The following is a 21,751-nucleotide window of genomic DNA, read 5'->3' on the forward strand; positions in this document are numbered from 1 at the left end:
CTAGATCTTCAAAATTGAAGTTGATCGTTTTGCGATAAGGGGAATTAGTTTTCTATAGATTTCGGTTTTCTGTCGTTAAATGGCTTAGTAATTTTTTATCGTTTTCGTTTTCGCCTAGTTTCTTATCGTAAATTGTTAACTCTTTAGAAAATAATCAATAAGATCGTCGGTCTCCGCTTTGTTTCTAAATAAATGCATTTGTTTCTGGCGGCATAACGCGCCTCATAATTTGAAAACGGATTGTCGCTCAAATACTATAAGTATGTGTATAGGCGAGGTAAACAGAAAAGGGGAAATAATAAACCATAAAGTTTGTATTTGGAAGCAGTTATAAAAAATATTATATTTCATTTAGATTTTTTTAGGTTTAAAATAGTTCTTATACACGCAATCGAATTACATAATATGTATAGTGTATCATATTCATTGCGTTATTTTCGTTAGTTTCATTGAAATTGTTGTATAGCACACGCTAAAAATATTTGTAGATTAATTCTGTATATAATTGGCACTTAACTCATTTAAATACATAAAAATATAAAATATAGTACACAAAACATTTTTAAAAATATGCAAAGGTTAATTTGGATAAAAGTATCAGCGTTTGTATCAATAAATAAATCACGTTCATTCTAAATTGCCAAATAAAAACAACACACACGCGGCATTGCACATAAATTAATGGTTCAGTACGATAAGTTGCAACCTTGTTTCCATCTATCCTTCTGTCTCCACCATCTCATCTCATCTCCTCCTCATCATCATCATCATCATCACTTAACGTTATCATCAACCCTACTATCTATCACGTAAAACTGTGGCAGGTTGGGTGAAGGACTAGGGGTCGACGTGAGGGAATGTTGAGCATATAACTAGAACACTTATAAATCAACGACATCCTCCTTGGTGTAGGCCGAGTCTCTAAAACCGCGTCTGGTCGCCATGCTCTGCTGCAGTTCTTCAACTAATGTCTCCTGTGGGGAAGCGGAAGAGTTATTCCATTAGACGGCTCGATTAAATATGAGCTAAACAGGCAAACACAAACTATATGGAATTACAGGCAAAATGCGGCATACTGGCTAATACGACACAACTTAAGGACTAAGCACTATGCAACAAATGCGAATGCTAGACGCACAGGATGAGCACCGAAATCAACGAAGCGAAGAAGCCACCCAATTTTGATCGGTGATGAATACAAGTTATCGCATTGCAGCTCCGGCCTCGGAGATCAAACCTCGAATAGCGTGGAGATCTCCTTGCCGGCGATCCGCTTCACACCACCACTTTCTGCGCAGCTTCCAGACTTGGCGCCCAACTGTCCGTTGCGCATACTGAGGATTTCGTTGCTGATTAAATTGGCACAGGCCTTGGCATGCTGCTTCTCGTGGCTGCTGGATGAGCTGCTGCTAGTGCTGGTGGTGCTGCGCTCTGTGATGGTCTCGGTGCTGCCAGTGCTGCTGGTCGAGCTCACGATCCGTGATCGTGTCTGGCTCTGGTTTAATACTGTCATCGATGTGTTGGCGGTCGTGGATGAGCTGACTGATACACTATTGGAGGTGGAGCCTGAGCCTGAGCCTGTGGAGGACGTGCTCGTGCGCGCACTCGTCGCGTTCAGCAGGGTTCTTGGCATAACGGGCGGCTTTAGGGGGAGTTCTTTACGGGTTACGAACGAGTACAACAAATCAAAATATGAAAATAAATAAGATACAAAACAAAGGAGGTCAAAAGAGGTTGCATCACTTCTACTAAGTGCTAAGTGCTGGACAGGCATTTTCAAGCTACTACTCGTGCGCATGCATAGTGAACAACTTACCCATTCTGTTGAGACCCGCTGCTAGTTCTCGCACAGACTTCTTTTCAAGGGCACCTCCTGAAAGAAAGAAAGCCCAAATAATTGATATATGTACATATATGCAAACATTTTGATATGACCTACCTGGTGTAATGCCCACAATGCTTCCACCGCCACTGGTGGATAAAGCTATGCCCGGCGTGATGCCAACAATTGAGCCACTGCAGGTATTTCCAAATGTCACTACCTCGACGTCATCTGAGCAGAAAGAGAAAAATTAACTTCCTAATCCGCACTCCCTTCTAATTTCTTCACCCACCTTCTTCTAGTTTGTCCGGCGTGGTCTTGCTGGAGTCGGCATTCCCATTGCCTGTTATAAGATCCCCGCCTGCCTTTGGCTCGCTTCCTACAACTGACCAGGGACGCGGCTTCTGCAGAACTATGGGTGTTCGCAGGATGCCGTTGCCAGTCTTTACAATCACACTACCCTCGCCTGCGGCATGGCTTTTGATCGAATCGCTGCTGGGCGAACGCGTTTTGTCCTCTCGGGCGGTTGCCTTAAGCAGATTAGAACTGGGCATGGACGTCTCCTCAGCACCGCCGGCAGATCCCGAGCCGGGACCTCCTTCTGTTCGCATCTTGACCAGCGGGGACTTACGACCCACCAGTGGCGAATACTTCTCTAGATTGTCCGTGGACCGGGAGCGGGTGGCCCATGACGCACCTTTCAAAGAAATGAAAAATTTAGAGCTGCTTCTCATATCAAAAGGAAATTGTTTCCTTACTTTTGAGCAATGGCGACTGGCGCTCCAATTTAATTGGTCGGCGTTCCTCCAGAATGGGAGTGGTCTCCTCGGAGGTCATGTGTCCATTCCCATCGCGGCTCATCGTGGGGCTGTCTACAAACGACAATGAGCTGCATTCCTCCGACGTAGGAGAAACTAGGGGAGTCAGGGTAGTGGGCGTAACAGAACCGGGCCGGAAGAAGTGTTCCAAACCTTCGCCGATTTCCCTGCTGCCCCCGGCACACTCGGTGGTGACCAACGGCCGAGTGGGTGCACGCGTTTTGGCCCGCTTCGGGCGACCTTTGACCAGATGCTGGAGCTGGAACGAGGCGCTGGGCAGCTCGGTGATGGAGTCGCAACACTCATCCACTCCTCCGTCGTCCACAGCGATGCTGTCGGTCATATTGGCGGCTCCCACCAAGGCGGCGGCACCGGCAGCAGCACGGGCAGACAACTGGGAGTTGGAGCGGTGCGAGGAGGGTGACTCCAGGAGGTCAGGGAAGTGGCCCAGGCTGAGATTCTCCACCACGGACTGGGGACGCACCTTCTTTGCCAGACTGCGTCGCTTGGTGGGCAGATGCGGTGTGGCCTGTGGTAGATCAGGAACAGGATTAAGATGTGTCTGGTGTGGATGTTTGTACATAATGAGATGCTTATGCTTCATTGAGTGTGTGAAATCATGAAGATTGTTTTAGGGTTTTTTGAGGGACTCTACAAGGACTACAACTCAAAACGATTAAAGAGATACGATAGATAGTCTACAGAAACGAGCAGTCTACAGAGGATTGGGATAATAAAAGGGAATTCTTCCCCAAAAACAGTGACCAAAACTACCTAAGAAGCCAGAAGAAATTTGGATTCCTTACGTTTTGAAAAAACACTGCCTTTGGGAAGATAGATAGATTGATAGATAGACTTAAGAACAAGACAAAAACTACTTACAAGGTTGAGATATTCCAATTTCTTTTTGTGTTTGTTTGGATTTTGAAATGCAATTATGTAAATGAGTTGGAGACAAGGTTTAATTATAGTATGTTTAGAGAACGAGTACGAGTACGAGTATTTGCGATTTTGTACAATTGATTTTGGTTTGTTTTCGTTTTCGGTTTTGGTTGACAGTGATGGTGATGATGATGATCAGATCAGGGCAGGAAGACACGAGAAAAATAATGAGCATGAGCATTTGGTGTACACATTTAAGCAATTTATTAATGAGATTCGATGTATGTATAGTATGTTGGGAAGTATGTGATGCAAGTGGAGTTCTTTCGGTTTGCATGTGTCGACTACATCCAGCTACTTGGGTATGGAATAAGTGTTCAGTTTTACACATGAATGTACTAAGCATATATGTATGTATGTTTGTATGTATGTGGTAGCTTGTGTTTGGATAATGGTGGGGTGTATACGAATGGTGTATCTCTTCTTATAGGTCTTGGCACTCTACTGTTCGCATATACTCTTTAATATATGATGCGGTTATGGACTAATTCGTTTTATTTGGCTGATTTCGGAGGCGTCTATTGCATCCACTTGGGTAGCGACAGATTTTCAACACTTACAGTGGGCGATTCCAAGCCCAGTTTGGGCAATATCGAGCCTCGTCCACCCGGTCGTATGATCAAACCATCCGCATCCTGCAACAGAAGCACACCGTATATTCGTTAGTCTGAGTGTAGGTCCACTCTAAATAGTTCTTCGATTCGGCAACTCCTCAAAGTGGGTGAAATATTTGTAATCGAATGCGCTGATAAGCAGAGCCAAAGCAGCAGCACCGACGATCAAAATACCAACTGCCTCACTTTTTTGTGGGTCGAAGCGAAAGTGAAACCAGCCGAGGGGCTTAGGGCCATGACATCACATTTCCCATTAGCTGGGGCTGATAAGAGCTACCCACCCACTCGATAGGTTTGCTCGCAGGTCGTATCGAATGTAGCACTTACATGACTGGAGCGACTGCGCACGATGTCCGGCGTCTGCGGTTCGTCCAGCAGCACCGATGGCGACTCTGCGATGCCCATGCCACGGCGGTAGCGGGTCAGGGCATCCAGCACCTCATCAGTAGCCCGATCTGAGATGGCGGCGGCCAGGGATTGTTCGATCTCACTGTGGACAGAGGGGAAATAAACAAAATTAGTTATCAATAGAGAAGGCTTTCGGCCATATACTTCTTAGGAAAGCGATCCGCTCTTTCTGGATCTGTGACCAACTCCTCCAAAGGCTCCTCGTCCGGACACTCCTTATAAGCAGGACTTGCGCCGGAAGACTGACTGCTCTGCCCTGCACCGAAGCAGCAGCACAAAGTGCGCATGAGACCCATTTCCTCGCGACACTTTTTCCCAACAGCTGGAAGCTAACTGAAGGGATGAGCGCTGCTCCGATTCAATAAGCACAGATAAACCTATGGACTTTTGGCGAAACCCGCAACAGAAGCGTTTGGCTCCGAGATCCCGACCACAGTGGAAATGCATTCAGCTGTTTCTGGTTTTCGGGGTCTGTTGTTTTTAATCTTATCTAAGCGGTAGCTCTCCCTCCCACCCATGTGTATATGGGAATACGTAAACAAACAGACATTTTCCAACTTTCGTTGGAGCGAAAAGAGCGCGCAGAGCGTTCCACATGGAGCTGGTTTAGGAAGTCGAGAATGCGAAAAAAAAATAGAGTCATCTGTTGGTTTTTTGCGTTTTTGCTGCCTCTCATTTCAGGCGATGTGCGAATTCTATTGCGAATTAGCATGTTCACATTCACCGAGAATATTACTCATAGTACTTTCATATTTATTTGTGAAAAATAATACTTATATTTAATGTCACGTATTCCGCATATCTCGTTATCCAGATTTAACTATAAAATATTAATAATCTTATGTTCTTTATCTCCGTGTGTATGTATATAATTTGTTTTTCCTTTTTCCTAATCAAAATTCGCATTGAATTAGTCAATAACTCGATTTCTCTCCTATCTCACCTCTTATTTTTTGTATATGTACGAATAGTTTGTTGATAATGGCTTATATTGTTGTCACTCTTATTTATATAAAAACACCTTTCTCCCAACTATTTTTACTCTTTAGTCTACTCTCTTAAATTTGTTAATTAAGTTGGTCGAAACTCACCCAACTTTGTTCATAATCTCGCTGCCGGCGTTGTTGAGCAGACAGATCTGCAGGAATTCCTCGGGCACCACCAAACGCTCGGCAAGAGCCTTTCGAAGATCCTGAACTACGATCTGGTTGCCAAGCGTTTTTGGACACTGCTCGATGCCAGTGCGCATCATCGTCTCCAGGGTCTCCTCCAGATAACTCTTAATCGTGTAGCTCAGTTCACTGGCCACTCGGGTCAGCTTCATTTCGATGGGATGACTGTCGTTGCGAACGGCCTCTTGCAGCTTTGGCATCAGTTGCTTGCAGTTTTCGGCGTCGGTAATCAGGCGCTGCACCGCCGAGGCGGATTCACTGCCTCCCTTGGCCAGCGAAATGGTGTCCTGCGTCTCGGCCACCAACTTATCCACCAGCTGGTGCGTGGAGGAGAGCATGAAGCCGTGCTGCAGGCGGAATCCTTGTCCGGTGGCCCGCTTCAATCCATTGCAGTTGCGCTGCAGCAGCTCCTGCATCTTACGCATCACCGCATCCGTCTTATCCGGGTGGCTCTTCAGATGCGGAGCAATATCGAAAACGGGAAAGGGTATGGTACGCATGCTGTGGTTGTGCTCTAACGCGTAGACGATATCCGCATAGCCCTGCAACGTCACTCCGTTCTTGTCCATATATATGGTACGCAGCCGGTTGTTGATCTGCAGGGCTTTGGCCAGGAGTCGGGCGCCCACATCCCCCATGAAGTTGCCACTGATGTCCAGCTTCTGAAGGCTTTGGTTGCTGCCCAGAGCGTTGATGAAGTCGTGCAGGTCGTGCTTCAGCTTATTCTCCGACAGTACCAGCTCGACCAGCGGGAAGTCGTCCTTCTGGATGAGGTTTACCAGGGCGTCCATAACGGGTGGAATGTGCTTGGGCTTCATGCCCGTTAGACTGCGGGTCAGGTGAAGCGTCCGAATCGAGGGGTTCTTGGAAATGGCTGTCAGCACGGGCGCTAGCTCAGCATCAAGATCTGAAAAAGATTCATGAAATTACATTTCGAAAACAATGGCTATCCTCGTTTGAGCTTACTGTTATCGCTGATGTCTAGGCTTTGCAGAACTCGCACGCCATGGATGCAGGATTCAAGCACATGGGCACCTTGGGCGCCCAGCGTGTTACTGCTGAGATCCAGATAAAGTCCGGCTGTAGACTCGTTGCAGGCCAGGCCAAGCAGCAGGTTCTTCAATGCCTCCATGGGAAGTTTGCAGCCGGCAATGTTGAGGTGCTTTAGGCTGAAGGTGCTGGTGAAGAACTGCTTGAACGAGGGCGGGATCTCCTTGCCCTTCTTCGTGCTGAACGAGTTGTGCGACACGTTCAGGTGGGCCAAATGCGTGGCGCAGCCGCGCAACAGAGCTCCAAACAACTGCAAAGCATATGGGACCAAAAATGAGTACTGGGAATTCTATGGAAATGAAAATGCTTACATTTTCCAGCGTGATGTCAGTCGAGGCCAGATCCAAGTGCTCCAGCACATTGGGTTGAGCCAGGAAATTGTGCAAATTCTGCAAAAAATGAAATATTTTACTGACATCTAGGAATGTTTCGCTTTCCCATGGACTACTTACGGTTATATCATCTTTGAGACTATTACCACTTAGGTCTAGATACGTGAGCGAGTTGGAAATACTTTGATTGAGCGTCAGCGAATGCGACATCTGGTTGACGCCCTTCGAAGTTAGTCCGCAGTGGGCCAAAGCCAGTTTGCACAGGCCCTTGGATACCTTGGCTATGGGACCAGCCAAATGAATGGCACCTAATCCACAGAAAAAACGATATACTATTAGTTGAAGAGCAAAAAGCTGACCAACACACGAACAACGACTGTAGGATGAATGAAAAAAGCATGATGTTTCTTTGCCAATTGAAATAATTACTGATTTGTTTGTCTAATAGATAAATTTGGTTCACATAGAGCAGAAGGCTTACAGACCAGAATGAAGAGTTGTTCTGGGAAAACCTGTGTGGCAATCGTCAATAACAATGGGAGAAATGGTCTCAAGAATCAATTGGGTGGCTCAACAATGGCCACACACGTCGCCAAAATAATTTGCAAACTTAGGGAAAACAACAAGAATGGTAAGAGCAATATAGCAGTAACACAACAACAATACAATGTCTAAGTTTTTAAATAGATGGCTGTGGTGCTATGGTGTCTATTGGTGGCTGCAAACCTTGTACAATCTTTCCAAATAGGGCGCACAATGAACTTGCTCCTACACAAATCGCAAATCAAAATGGCAAACCGACAAACGACAAATCATGGAAACGGCGGGGAAGAGAAACGATAGCAGAGAGGTAGACAAGAATTGGATTAATTGGATTACACGAGGCGGGTCTCGATTACAATTCGATGTCAGTTTGGGGGCACCATTGTCGCCGGGGCAGGGCAGTTGATTGGCATCCCGGAATTCGAGTACGCACCTTTATCCTCAATTATATTGTGGCTCAGATCGATGGTGCGAATGGCGGGATTGCTATTCGTTATCACAGATATCGATAACTTGTTCAGGAAATCCCATCTGCAACAAATTATAGAATGCTATATCAATGATATCCCACTGCATTATACCGATCCCTACCTTAAGCCCAATGCCTCCAGGTGCAGCTCTTCCAGCCACATCGAACGCTTAAGGACGTGCAGGATGCGTTCCAGGGTCTCGTGGGACAATCGCATGTGGGCTGCCTTCAGGCCACGAAAGAACGTGTTGTATTCCAGCGCCGAAACGATGGCCATCAAGTCTCTGAAATCAATAAGCAAGGAAATTAGACATCAATTAGCTAGCAGCAACAATTTGGTGCGACAACTCACTTTGGCTCCAGGTGGTCAAAGTCGCGCAAGTTGAGGACTCGCGTGTCGTGCGACAGATAGATGGTGTCCACATCCCAAGCCACCTCCTCGCGATAGGGAACGCCATGGAAATCGCACATGCAGGCGTACTGGGCACTGAATCCCCCACAGGGACCCACATTTCGGGGATCGGAGGGTCTGAATTCCTCGGAGAATATGGTCTCCCGCTCCGGTGGCTGTATATCAATCTTAAAGAGTGGGGAGGAGCGCAAAATACCAGTTCATTGACCTGATGCAAAATTTGGTTTAAAAAGTTCTAGCAGGGCGTTCAAAGGACTCAAGGGTCCGCCTTTGTTGTGTTGCTGAAGTTGACCAACTTGAAGAACAATGCAAAGTTTCGGACTGCCTGCTAAACTCCTCGAAAACTGTTTCTCTCTGTGCCCCCTCTCCTTTGGCCACTGCTTAAACTTAATCTCGCATTTAACACTCTTGTTGAATGTGGGTTTTGATGGGGCTACACTTCCAGGCGTCAACCCGATGACGCCTGGGTCGCGTGCCCTGCGGCAATTATCCCAGCCAATTGTTGTTACTAGACGAATCGCTAGATAAAAGTCGCTAGACAGCAACCTCTATGGGTTGGGCGGGCTATGGAACCACGTTCGTTCGTGGGTGCCTCGTGGGCGAATCTCAGGCGATTTGCATAAACATGCCGGGCATAATTTACGACAAACTGGGGCCAGGAGCATTACAAATGCATTGAATTATTAACCTCATCTTGCGCAGATGACGACGTTTATGCACTTACAGCCTAATTGGGCAGTGGGCGGGGGTGGCATGCTGACACAGTGGGTGACATACCACATATGTACATGTGCCCTCGGCAGATACACACAATTGTTCGCTAAATATTTAATTAAACATTAATTAAAGCCAGACGTGAGTCAACGCACAGTGCGTTAAAGCGATGGGTACACTGTTTATGGATACATACAACGTGCAACAAGAATCTTTACAAAAGGTCATGCTTCATTGATAACTGTCTATAAACAGAGGGATCTGTTCCCAACCCAATGAAGTTCAGCACACTAAAACCTCTAGTATCCTTAAGTACTCCCATTGCTTACCTTTCTGATGATGTACTTTAGAGGAACTGTCGGGAATATCTGCTTGATGGCCGAGGCCAGGTCGGTTAGAATGACATCAGCGTTCTGCGGAATGAGCACCATCGAATGGAGATAATTACATATAGAACAGTGCGCATAATGACCACTAAGTGGTGGTGCCTTACCGAGCTGAAATTGCCCGCATCGCCGGTGGTAACGAACGAGTAGGGCCGATCGTTGGTCACAATGGAGAAGTGGGTGGACTTCTTGCTCTCGACGCCCACAATGTCCAGGTAGTGGAAATGGCATTCGATCTGTTTGGGGAAATGAATACGCGTTTAAGTTATGATATTGAGGCATTGCAGATGGCTGACTCACCTTGGTGGGCACTTTGGCACTGAGCAAATAGACCCTCACGGGAGTGAAAACCTGCGAAAGGAAAGGAGGAAAGGAGACATGGGTGAAAAGTGTTGTAATTGGCAAAGAAAACACACAGCAGACATGCGTGCCAACATGCCTGGCTGGAGTAAGCAGGGGAATGGGGCAGATGGAGACCATTCCTCAGGCATTCAGTGGAGTGTAACTGCATTATCACGACAACCGGAGACTCCAAACTCAATCAATTTGGCCGGCCTTTGTCTACTAGCGAGAATTGATTGAGAAAAGTTCGCTGCTTTTAATGGAAAATCAAAGTGCGTCGGGTAATTCGTTTAGCTCTTCAAATGTTCAAATGCACGGGCCCAGAGCTCCTGGAGTCGGAGATAATGGTTGAGAGTTGGCCCCATCGACTTTGGTAATTGGACACTTTGTCTCCGCCACCTTGTAAGCCGCTTGCACAAATCAATTTTCCAGCTGTGTGCGCTCTCCAAGCGGCCGTACAAGTGGCCAGGAATGAAATTAGCATAGTCCGGCCCCCAGGGAATGCCCAGGTGGGCATGAAGTCGTGCCCCTTCGCCGCTAAGTATGCTATAAAATATCAATTACGTTTCTGGGCCAGTTACATGCCTAGGGGCAGCTACAAATCGGTTGCCACCATCGGAATGTTCAGGAGGTTTAGCTAAGTAAGCCGTTAGACAGACCGATTAGACTCTCTAGTACTATGCTAAGTATGTATCTACTAGATACAAAGAAGTTTAAGCTGCATTTTTAAATTGTACCGCTAAATTTAGACTGTTTTCAGAAAACAAATATTTTCAATCACTTTAATTTTATGCCACGTTCATTTTTAGCATTAGAGCTTTGAAATGATTAGAAAAAATGATATGCACAATAGTTATTTCCGTTATTTTTAAGCTACATTTTAATTCTCTAGCTACATACTTCTGTTCATATCGCTGAAACTGATTAAATATAGTTAGTATGCATCTAACTGCCCCAAACCCTTCTTGAAAGTCCAATTTGACACACAATTATGCGCAATTCGCGGTCCAAATCTGCAGATATTCATTACATTAATAGCACTTCAGGCGAAACGGTAGCTTCCTTCGAATTTGAGGCAATTAGGCTGGGGGACGCAATTTGCTAGCACAAATTGGACCGCTGGCTGCCCGCAGATGCGGCAATTTGAATCTGGGCCGCTGACAGACGGCGTCTGCTGGCCGTCATCGGATCTCGAGGCCTGGATGTCAGACCAAGAGATCTGAAGTAGCTGGCCTGGCAGCAGGCCGAAAGCCAGGCCAATTAAGCAGCTAGCAGCCAGGGAGGCGCTTCATTCACTTACCAGAACACGATTCTCCGTCTTATCGCCTTTCGTCTCCAATTTGACCATATACTTGACCAGTATCTTTGTGTGGCGACCCAGAATGGACTTGACGCTTTCTGCAAAGAGATAATCGAGAGGAGGAGCTTGAGAATCGCAGTCAGAACGAAAATCACTTGGAGACCAAACGGAAATGCAATTAAAAGCCCCACTGGCAGTTTCGTTCGCCGATGAATTAGTCACATCCGAGGCCGACTCAAGTCGCGATCGAAAACTGCGCCTTGCGATAACAAAACGACTAAAAGCGCTCAAAAACAAAGCAATTTCAACTGGCATTACTCATTAAATGTAATTAAATACAATGTTATATGTTACTAATGACTAGGTTTTTATGTTATAGAATAGATTTCATAAATCGGGTATAATAGATTTCATTGTAACTGCAGTAACAGATACAGATACCATTGTGCATTCGTCCCTTTTCAATTTTATTTATATTCAAATCAAAATGTTAGCTGCATTTCTCGCCGTGCACAACTGCATACATTATATAGATATCTGTATGGATGAATGGCATTATTATATATGTACAAAAGTTTGGGGCCTTGTTGTGCATGCCAAACTCGAGTATTATATCACTGCCCGTCGGTGAAACGAATTGATTCAAACGTATTCAAACGAAACACGTAGTTATAGCAATTTTCAGGCGATAACACCCTTGGAGCCTCCTCCGACCTCCCAAAACCTCCAACCCGATTCCCTGATTCCCCCGTTCCCCGATTCACAGCGACAGCTACTTAGCATATAACCCAACAACACAGTGTACTCTCTTTTCTTTGTGCACACACGCCAGCGATGACGAATTATTTAGAGTGAGATATGCGAGTGTATGGAGCTGAGGAGAAGGAGGAGGAGGAGGTGGGCCGGGGGAAGCCTCCACTGGGGGTGAGCATATTATGTCATGCCAGAGGCATGTCAGATTCCCAAGCACCTCCGACACAAAGCCGGGAGTTATGACTACTCCCCGTCTGGGCACGCTACCGTACAGGAATGGGCACGGAGCAGGAGCACCAGAAATAACAACCATGTGCCAAAGGGGAAACGGGATTGAGATGTCGAAAATTCATGCATAACTGCCACGCCCAGCACTCCCAAGCCCCCCAAACAAAGAGCTAATGCTTATACCCTAGCAGAGGGTATGTCACCCAAGGGCAACATTGTGCTTTTCCGCTGAGGTAATTATATCAATGTGGTGTCTGTAGTTAGTTTACCACAAAGTGGCTACAAGTATCTATTACTGATACAATCGCATATTACAGGATTTTAAGGATCAAGGATTAACAAGAGAGCAAGTCAAAAACGAACTACTTTCAAGATATACTCAAATAATATTTAGATTTCTCTTCTAACTACACAAGTTTGTAAGGGACAAAATGAATCAGAATCTGGAATTTCTCGGGCAATTACCAAATCGCTTGGAGGGTGAAAAGATAGACGGAGAAATATGGCCATTAGCTTTACAGTGGATTTGCATAAAGTGGGCCATAAACAGAGCTGCGGGGCTCCCTCGATCCTGACCACAGTCAAGCGGCGGAAACCCAGAGTGGGCCAAAATAAACAAAGTGACAGTTTGTCTTTATGGCCCATCACTGCAGACAGCGGGAATCGAGGAGGAGTGGATGTGGGTGCCAGCGACAATGAGTGCCAATTGCGCGTTATGGCCAAAATAGATTGTTAAGACGGTTCGGCACGCACGACACACACACGCACACACGCACACCCAGTGTGTGATACAAATCAAGCGGGCATAATCAACCAACAGCTCACTGATTCCCCACTCTTAATTATGGAGCTCAAGCGCGTCGAATGCGAACGAACTCGGGCAGAGAAAACGCCACCAGAGATGGCTTTTCCTGGGCTATGAACTTCGGTTGCCAGTGTGTCAATATCATGTGGAATAGTAGGAATTCACCCAAACGGAAGTTACCGAAGTTTCCATGCTCTTCTTCTGCTGGTTGTCAACTGTATTTGCTTTGTTATCTGATTACAAAGTCCACTGCATAAACCCCCAATCCCAATTTTCCTCCTGCTACAAAGCCACAATCCACACACAAATGAGGTCAGAGTCTTGATATAAAGAAGCAATGAATTCAAGGTTCTCAAGAAAGTATTTACATTGGGCATTTCTATTAGAAAGATAGATAAGGTTGCATTCCTTTTAACAAAAATAGAAAGATTCGATCTATATTTTATAGTTTTTCCCAACATTAAATTGAAAAAAAATATACGGGGCAATGACTCAAATATACTGGGATTATTTGAAACTCATAGAAATGTTATCTATTTCCGGTTGATGTGCACAATTTAGCAATCGTTTCCAAATGCCCTGCAATCTGAAATCATTGTTCAAAACTAAAAGTTTAACGTTATGGAAACGTTATGGATGGCTAAAAAGCCAACATTGGACGCCAACGAGGTCGTGGATGTTTACCTGTTATAGCTACATATATATAAAAACACCTGAACTTGGCACTTCGCTTGATATTTGCCATTGGCCTGGGTCACATTTTGTCTGCCATTTGAGTGCTGCATCGGATTGCAACTTCTGGGCCATGATTAGCTGTCTGCACCGGACATTGTCAGTCCGTTTCTGTCGCGACTCCATTTCCTACTGAAGGAAATTGGACTTTAATTGGCTTTTGTGGTTTCTTTACTTAGTTGGCAAACCTGCCGAACGCTAATTGCATCTTCAAATGAAAATTCATTTCAATTGATGAATTTGTTGAATATATCGTTATAACCTTATTTAAAAACTTAACGATTTAACGGAGTAATTAAACGTGATTTGGGATGCAATTATTTAAAACGTATTTTAACATACATACAACATATTATTGGTTGATTGGTTGAATAACCTTCTTAATGCTTAACCAACTTTCGTCCATCTACAAGATATGTAGATGGACGAAAGTTGGTTATATGGTGTATTCTGGAGTTCAAGGAACTGATTCTCAAAAGTTTGTCAAAAAGTTAATGCTCGACTGGGAAACCTGCAGGCGGCATGGGAAGCCATCGACGGCAATCTAAGCTGGCATAAAAGCCAACGAGTATGACCCAATTCGGCGCATTTTCCACTTTTTCCACTTTTTGCAGCTGCACAGCTCAGCACAATGCCAGAGATTACACGAGTTCAAAATACTCCACAGCCAGATACAATGTGTATCTGTATCTGAGACCGTGAATGCATCTGTGTATCTGTATCTGTAGCCGCGAGTGCGGGCGGGCGGCTGTGTAGGTGCATGTGTCATCTGTCCACAGCGTCTTTTCGTTTAACACCGTGTTTGCAGTTCGTGTTTTCAATCTGTAGAGCTCGCATTGTGAGCGGCAAAGTGTGCGCTTTCCATACGCTGCAGGTTCTAATGGACGTCACATCCTGTGCCTGTGCAAATACAAAGGCTGTCAAAACTAGACGGCAAACAAATAAATAGGAGCACCGAAGTGGACAGGGAGCCATTTCCCAGTTTGACAGCAATTGACCGGGGGGCAGTGGATTCATGGGGGGATTTATGACAGTGGGAAAGGCGTCTCTACACCGGGATATTCAGGAAGAACTTGTCTAACTATATCTTACTATCATGATATCATAAGATAGAGAAGCTGTATCCCCAGCTTATACCAAAGTCGCATAGAAATGGAATTTTCCAGCTACATGAAAGCCGTTTAAGTTGTTTGGACATGTCTAAGTTATATTTATTGAAAATTAAATATTAATAATATTTGAAATATTTGTATTACCATCCACTTGCTATTGAGTTTCAGATACTTTCTTGCTACATGAATAAGAAGTCTAATAATGTCAGAAAACGTTCAATGAAAAATAGTTGATTAGTCTCGAATTACGAGAAATGTGAGTTTGTTAAGTTGGTCTGCAGTAATAGCCCGAAATAACGAAAGAACGCCAGAAGTGACCGGCTAACGGGAAACGCTTTAAAGCCATTCGAAGAGGAAACCAAAGGCAACAATGGCAAGGCCTCTGCCTCGTTTGGCGTCTCTGCCGGCACAAAAGAAAGTTAAACGAAGATGGTTATTTTCGTTTTCTTGGCTCAAGAGTTGCGATTACTTTACGTTATGTTAATTATATTTGCACAATGGAGCGGACGATCACAAAAAGGTAGAAAGGCAGCAAAGACGGTGGGCAGTGGCTGCATTTATTCAGCGATAACAGAAATGCAAATTACAAACTTTTTAGTCCGAAATTCAGGCCACTTCCCCGGAAAGTGCAGCAATCAAAATGTATTGACCCCTGTGCGAAGTAAAGTAAACAAATAAATGGGCCTCAATTTATTGTGCGTGAGTCACAGTTTTCGATCTAATTGTTGTTAACGAGTGACGGCGATCAATTGTGGGCGTGGCGTGTGGCGGGTTTAATTCGCTTGACCTCAAAACGCAATTTATTGTGCGAAATTTTCGTTCGAGCAATAGAAAGCGACAGGTTCAGCAAGTTCTCCTACGACTCGATAGCTCTCTCTCTCTCTCTTCCTCTCTCTCTCTCACCCGCTCGCAGGCCATTCCCCCGTCGCTTTGCCCGAAAAAGAAGTGGGCCAAAAGCAGCTGGCCAAAAGACGATGGTGAGGAGGCTAAGAGCCAGGTCAGGGATGCGAGCGGCGTCATTAACGTCACTTCTTGGGTGACACAATTTCGCCAAACACCACAGATGCTGAGCGAGAGGGGTAGACACCTGGCGAGAGAGCGGGAGAGATAGATAGAGAGAGAGGGGTGTATGGGCGGCGAGAGAGAGGGGAGATATTCGCATTTGTCTATTGGAAAATGGAGCACATGAGCGTGTTTCGGCTTTTCGGCTTTTGTGAATGCGCCGCGTGCGTTCTTTCTTATTTTTTATTATCATTTTTGTGGCTCTTCGAGATGTGGCCAAACTAGTTTCCAAATCAGGTGAAAAATGTATATGCGCCACTAATGAGCAGCGAGGATATGTGGAGCACAGGTATCACTAAAATGGAGCAGCTCGGCTCGAAAAGCGAGAGTGAAACGTTGGCGTTGGAGAACATTAATGGGTCACTGGAACTAAAAACAGAAGCTGGAGAGGATAAAGTGTTGCATGTACTTATATGTATGTACATTGTACATACATACAGCGATTAAGTATGCGCGCTAATTGCGGGCAATTTGCCACTTAGTTGGATGGCAAATGGCCAGCACTTAATTGCTGGCATAATTTATCGACCGGCGTATTGATATCCACTGGATATGCTCTCCATAACTAGGTCATCCAGAGGTCAGCGTTGCCATCGGCTTCTGCAAGACCTGCAAATTGGGGCAGGCCCAATCGAGTGCCTTTGTTTCTCCATCGAGCGTTTGCCATTTAATATATACAAAGCATTTGAATAGCTTTGCATTTCGCACTTTGCTCTGCGAATTTTCTCACACACATTTCTCGGAGGGGCAATCAATTTTATTGCGTCCACTTGGGCGGAAGGTCAAACGATTTGAGACCGCTTTTGCCATTTTTCAGCCGATGGCCTCCCACTTTAAATTCAGGTTATTGGAAGGATGCTTCAGGGTTACGAAAGGTTTATAGTGGATTGAATAGGAGTCAAACTTTATTTGTAGTTAACTATTTACGGTCCTGTTGTGCTGATTAATAACAAAGGAGTGGAATTCTACTTATTTATTCATAAATACTGAAGATGGTTCAATATTCAATGGAAATATTATTTTTATTGCAAACAACCCACCCTGCCATTCAATGGGCAACCGCTCCTCCAAGTCATTAAATTATTTTTATTTGCGATTCCAGTGGATCACGAGGAAGTCCCTCACTAAGCACACTCGTTTCATTTGTTTATTTGCCCTATTGCATATATGTATATGTATATATATTTATGTTCATACTCGTATGTGGCATTGCAAAACAACGATTGTAGTGGCGGCCTCGGGGGCTTTACAATGTGAGCGCTTGGGGAATTGTCTTCTGGATGAGTAAATGCAGTCGAACCGCTCGAGATAAGCCTTTGAAGGCAGGCCAAACAAATGCGTAAACAAACAAATAGAGTTCGCCGCAACAGGCAGAACCAAAACAACAAGAACACCAACAAGAACAACAGCCATCAATAAACTTTCAACAAGTCAATTTCCGTCGAGCAAGGTGCGGTGGTCAGAGGCGTGGGCCACAGAAGAAGGGGGTTGGTTGTGCCAGCTTTATGAAGTGCCAAATGGCCTGAGCAATCACACCTGACCGAAAACCAAACCAGGGGGAACTGGAGATCGATTGGCGGCGAGCAGCGATGTCGGTGTTTCGAAAGGGACTAAAATTAGTCATAAAAACTAAAAAAAAACATAAGATATGCATATTCTGATAGATTTAGTTTAAACTTGCATTCCATAGCATTTATTTGTCATCTACGATTGCAAACAATATGTAAATATCTCTTTTTTTTATAGATCCCTATTTCTGGAGTCCTAAAGAATGAATTCTTATGCATACATTAAGTTTAGGGTTTATTTCTAAAGCAATTGCAAAATGAATTTGTTGAAAACAAAGTCAGAATAGCTAGAATGGAAGCTCTGATTGCAAGTGAATAGTTGGGGAGTGGAGTGCTGATATGTGGAATGTGCATGGCCCAATGACTCACACGGTAAACAAATGAAGCTATAGCACCAGCACCAGTACCACCCATCCCACCCGACCGGCCGTTCCGAGGTGATCTTCTATTGCTCACCTTTGTCGCGATTCTGCTTGACCACGTCCCGTATCTGCAGCTCGATGATGCGGCGCAGGTACTGGTCGATGTGAGTCATCATCTCCATGGTGCGCATTTCGCCCATTCCAGCACTAACGGTGCTCAATAATACGAACGAACAATGGTAATTGCACCAATGGCTATGATATCGGGCTAAAAGTCGGAAGGCGGGCGGCGCGTTCTTAGCGGATTTGCAGGGCTAATTAGCCTTGGTAGTGCGCAGCCACTTTGCGAAGGCAGGCCAGGCACCGAGCGCGGCGATTTCAGCACTGAGCGCTGATAACCACGATCGCTCTTATCGGCCAATTTTAGACTTATCAGTGAGAGTGCGGGAGAGTGAAGGGAGAGTGAAGGAATTTGAGCGAACCGAGGGGAAACTTTAGATAGCTTTACAGGGTGATGGAGTACCACTGTAAACGTAGAAAGTGTTTCACACTATAGCCTAGACACGTAAAATGGATTTGGGTTTATGCCCAAGTTTAAAAAAGCGTTTTCTACTTTATGAAGTATATATTTCCGTATATGTCCGTTCGTTTGTCCATATTAATCATTCAAACCAAACTAATGATATAAGGTTTTTTCTTTGCCTTTTCTTATCATTTTGTATCACAGATTGTCGTCTTTACGAGAGAGGAGCCACAATCTTGGTGGCTTATTTATGAGAACCACTGCTGCCGACAGGTGTCCAAACATTAAAATTAAATTAAATAAATAAAGAAAGCGACGGGGAGATCCCAACAACAGAACCCGGACCAAGTTGCATAAATCAGACAGCCGATCGCGCCCGTTATATAATGCCCAATTCGGATTCGGGTGCATTGGAGCGGAATCAAGTTTATTTTGGACAGGCAACTGGAACCGGAGCAGCGGCAGCCAGCGCAGAGATCATAAATAAAATTGTCAATGCTCCAGTTGGAGCGAGTGCTCCAGATTCCGGCGGATTCCCCTGGCGTTGCAGCTGCCGTGGAAATTCAAATATGTTATAAACGATGGCGCAACACCCCGCCCACTTAATCAGAGTTCGTTAATTGGCAGACGGGAAGCAAGCCCCGTGCCGGCGTGGAAATAGGATAGAACAACAAGCCGGAGATGGATGGCCATGTCAGGTGGGGCATGCAGACAGGCGGCACAAACAAGTCAGGCAGTGAGCAAACAAACAGCGAAGGTGTCAACGCCCACAACCGGGAACAGGACTCGCGAACGGGACACCTGGAGCCCGATGCTCCGACTAGGAACTGGACTGGTGGAAGCCTGCTGTCAATGCACTCAAATTAAATTACTCAGCCCGGTGACGAGTTGGGGCCAAATTCCTAGGGACCGGCACAGTGGTTTGGTCTCGGCAGGATGGAATTGTGTCCAATTAGGAATAGTTGCAATCAACAAAATAAAGAAACACTAACCATTTAGGTGCACTACTTGATTATAAACACGATTCACATTATCTCCGTTTGTTGGTTGATTTTGTTATTTGTTTTTAACTAACTAACTAAGTAAAACAACTAATTACTTCTTGTATTCTTTAAGTTCTTGGAACAGAATATTTTGCACATTTTCTGCTTGAAACGCGATCGATTTGAGCCTGGTTTACTCCGAACTCTTGAAGAAAACATTTTGAAATGGGCCAAGAACATTTTCAGAGTCCTCTTTTATTTAGGCAAAACTTGTGTCAAAACAAAGGCTATGGTATCGGAGCCAAGTGAATGACCTGCTGTGAATTTAAGTTTATTGCGAATAAGGTCCAAATGAAAAGCGTGGACTTCTGCTTTCTGTTATCAGTGATTGCGTACATTCAGTTCAAATCATAGTAAGTGGAACCTAGCGCTTTCCGGATTTCCCTCTGAATTCGGAACCAATGTGGATGTGCTTCACGGCTGACTGCGATTGGAGCAGACACCTGTCACGGGGCATTACCCGGTCTGCATGCCGCCGCTGAGTGATTCGGCTTTTGTCAGATCGGTTTTCACGCCCGCGGAGAAGCCAACGGGCCGGCCAAGCGTTAAGCGATTTCCGTAGGAACCAGAACTTTTGCTTTAATTGGTAACCATGTGGCTAGTTTGTGGAGCCATCGTGTTGCTCACTAGCTGCAATTGAACAATGAGTTTGTTTATTTACAGAGTTCGTCCATTCACTGATATCAATATATCGCGCTTCGAATGTCATTTATGTGAAAAGCCTCGCCGACTTACTGTTGTTTATCGAATGCGTATGTGTATATTACTTATTACACATGTACATAGGTAGTGCTTTTCTTTATTTTCATAATTATTTATCGCTCGCGGTCTGTTGGGATTTACACTTTCTGACTTTGCGTTGCCTTTCAGCTCAATTAACTAGCACGGAATCTACCTACGAACTTTCTTGCATGGGCCCACAAAAATTAATTTAGAAAATGAATTATTTATTTATGATTTATTTTAGTTTTTAAATAATTATCTTTTTGGTTTTTCAAATAACTCATGTATTATTTTTAAATGTGAGTGTTGAAGTAAACGAGTCAGTGCTTCGAAAACTGTGAGTGGGTGGTATTTCCCCGGGGGGTTGGTGGGTGGCAATGTCGCAGTGTTTGTGAGCGTGTGTGCGGGTGTTTGGTGGGGGTGTGTGTGTGTTGGGGGTGTCGCATCTAAGAAAACGGAAGCCGGCGGCCCAAACAGAAGAGTGAAGAGCGAAAACAAAACGTCGACGGTGCGGAGGGGATGCATCTGCATTTGTTTTTGTTCATGCGTTTTCCAAAACAAAGAACGATGATGGGGGGTGGGCGGTGGGTTGGCGCAGAGAGCATGGAGCCAGGGGAGAGGGAGAGAGAGCGAGAGCATTACTCACCGTTGAGGTCCTTGGTTAATTGTGAGCGCGTCGACATTTTGTCTTGCGATATGCGAAATTCTGCGGCGAAAGTTGGGTGAAAATGAAGTCAAACAGGAATGACCAGGAAAAAAAAGGGCCAACGAAATTGGCTCAAAGCGGCTGTTTTCGCTGTTGTTGCTGCTGCTGCTACTGTTGTTGTTGTTGGAGTTGGTGTGTTGGTGGTGGTTCGATTTCAATCCTGACACGCCTTGCAGCCCGAAACTGGATTCTTGAGCTGCTCCCGCACTAAAAACCGCGCATCGGACATTGCGCCTGTTTGCCCATCTTTTCGTTTCGACTGCCTTAATTTATTTTTTTAGCCAACTCTTTGTTTTTCCAGGCTTTTCTTATTCTTATTCACATTATTTGCACACACACGCAGGACTTTCGATTCGGTTTTTCACGCGTTTCCACCCTCGTCGCGGGGTCGGAAAACGGAAAATTCACTGAGTCGCCGCCGCACAGACAGCAGTTGGCTTCTCCTCCGGCAATTGGGCTTAAATCCTCTTGTTTTATTCGTGAATTTAGCACTTTTGCTCCGAGTTCACCAGCATATTTGTGTATATTCGCTTTTCTTTTCACTTCGCCTTCGGCATTTTGGTTTTTTCTTTTCGGCAGCCTAAATAGCAATGTATGAGCGAAGTACCGTTCGGACCGGCGCGCCTTTAATTTATGACTAACTAATTCCGGCGAGTTAAGTTAGTCTGCGAAAATGGCCAACAAATTAATAAATACACGATCCGCACATCCAGCCAGTTTCAGTTTCAGTTTCGACTCAGTGTGACCAGAGCTGGGTGAGGACGATAATTCTGCCTTCGCTGGCGTTTACAGCAGCCGTTTTTGGCATTC

At 45.1% G+C, this 21,751-nt stretch overlaps 1 protein-coding gene across 7 annotated transcripts; it reads right to left on the minus strand.

The window, feature by feature from the left end:
* Positions 1–311: 311 nt before the first annotated feature.
* Positions 312–21,696, minus strand: LOC117138204 (F-actin-uncapping protein LRRC16A). 7 transcript variants are annotated; one of them, XM_033300136.1, is made up of 21 exons: positions 20,882–21,696; positions 11,325–11,422; positions 9,983–10,033; positions 9,790–9,918; positions 9,626–9,709; positions 8,523–8,749; positions 8,293–8,454; positions 8,135–8,232; positions 7,279–7,466; positions 7,138–7,215; positions 6,743–7,076; positions 5,696–6,683; positions 4,524–4,686; positions 4,143–4,217; positions 3,523–3,543; positions 2,581–3,169; positions 2,115–2,519; positions 1,940–2,053; positions 1,817–1,873; positions 1,238–1,656; positions 312–974 (listed from the first exon to the last, which is right to left on the minus strand). In XM_033300136.1, the coding sequence occupies exons 1-21, from the start codon at positions 20,916–20,918 to the stop codon at positions 882–884; spliced, it is 4,410 nt and encodes a 1,469-aa protein (XP_033156027.1). In that variant the 5' UTR covers positions 20,919–21,696; the 3' UTR covers positions 312–881. The 7 variants fall into 7 exon arrangements, 6 of the variants coding, with proteins under 6 accessions (XP_033156027.1, XP_033156025.1, XP_033156028.1 ...); XM_033300134.1 differs by lacking the exon at positions 20,882–21,696 and adding an exon at positions 18,041–18,161; XR_004459185.1 differs by lacking the exon at positions 20,882–21,696 and adding an exon at positions 18,041–18,161 and having other exon boundaries at positions 882–974; positions 1,139–1,656.
* Positions 21,697–21,751: the final 55 nt, after the last annotated feature.

This window comes from Drosophila mauritiana, chromosome 2R (assembly GCF_004382145.1).
Source record: "Drosophila mauritiana strain mau12 chromosome 2R, ASM438214v1, whole genome shotgun sequence".
Classification (NCBI taxonomy): domain Eukaryota; kingdom Metazoa; phylum Arthropoda; class Insecta; order Diptera; family Drosophilidae; genus Drosophila; species Drosophila mauritiana.

Bases quoted from the DNA above. Each gene is read 5' to 3' on its own strand.
- LOC117138204 (XM_033300134.1), bottom strand. From the start codon at position 18,146: ATGGGCGAAATGCGCACCATGGAGATGATGACTCACATCGACCAGTAC. The intron at 9,710-9,789 runs GTAAGGCACCAC...CTCATTCCGCAG, and splicing joins ATGCGGGCAATTTCAGCTCG to AACGCTGATGTCATTCTAAC. The intron at 975-1,237 runs GTTTGATCTCCG...GCTTCCCCACAG, and splicing joins AGATCTCCACGCTATTCGAG to GAGACATTAGTTGAAGAACT.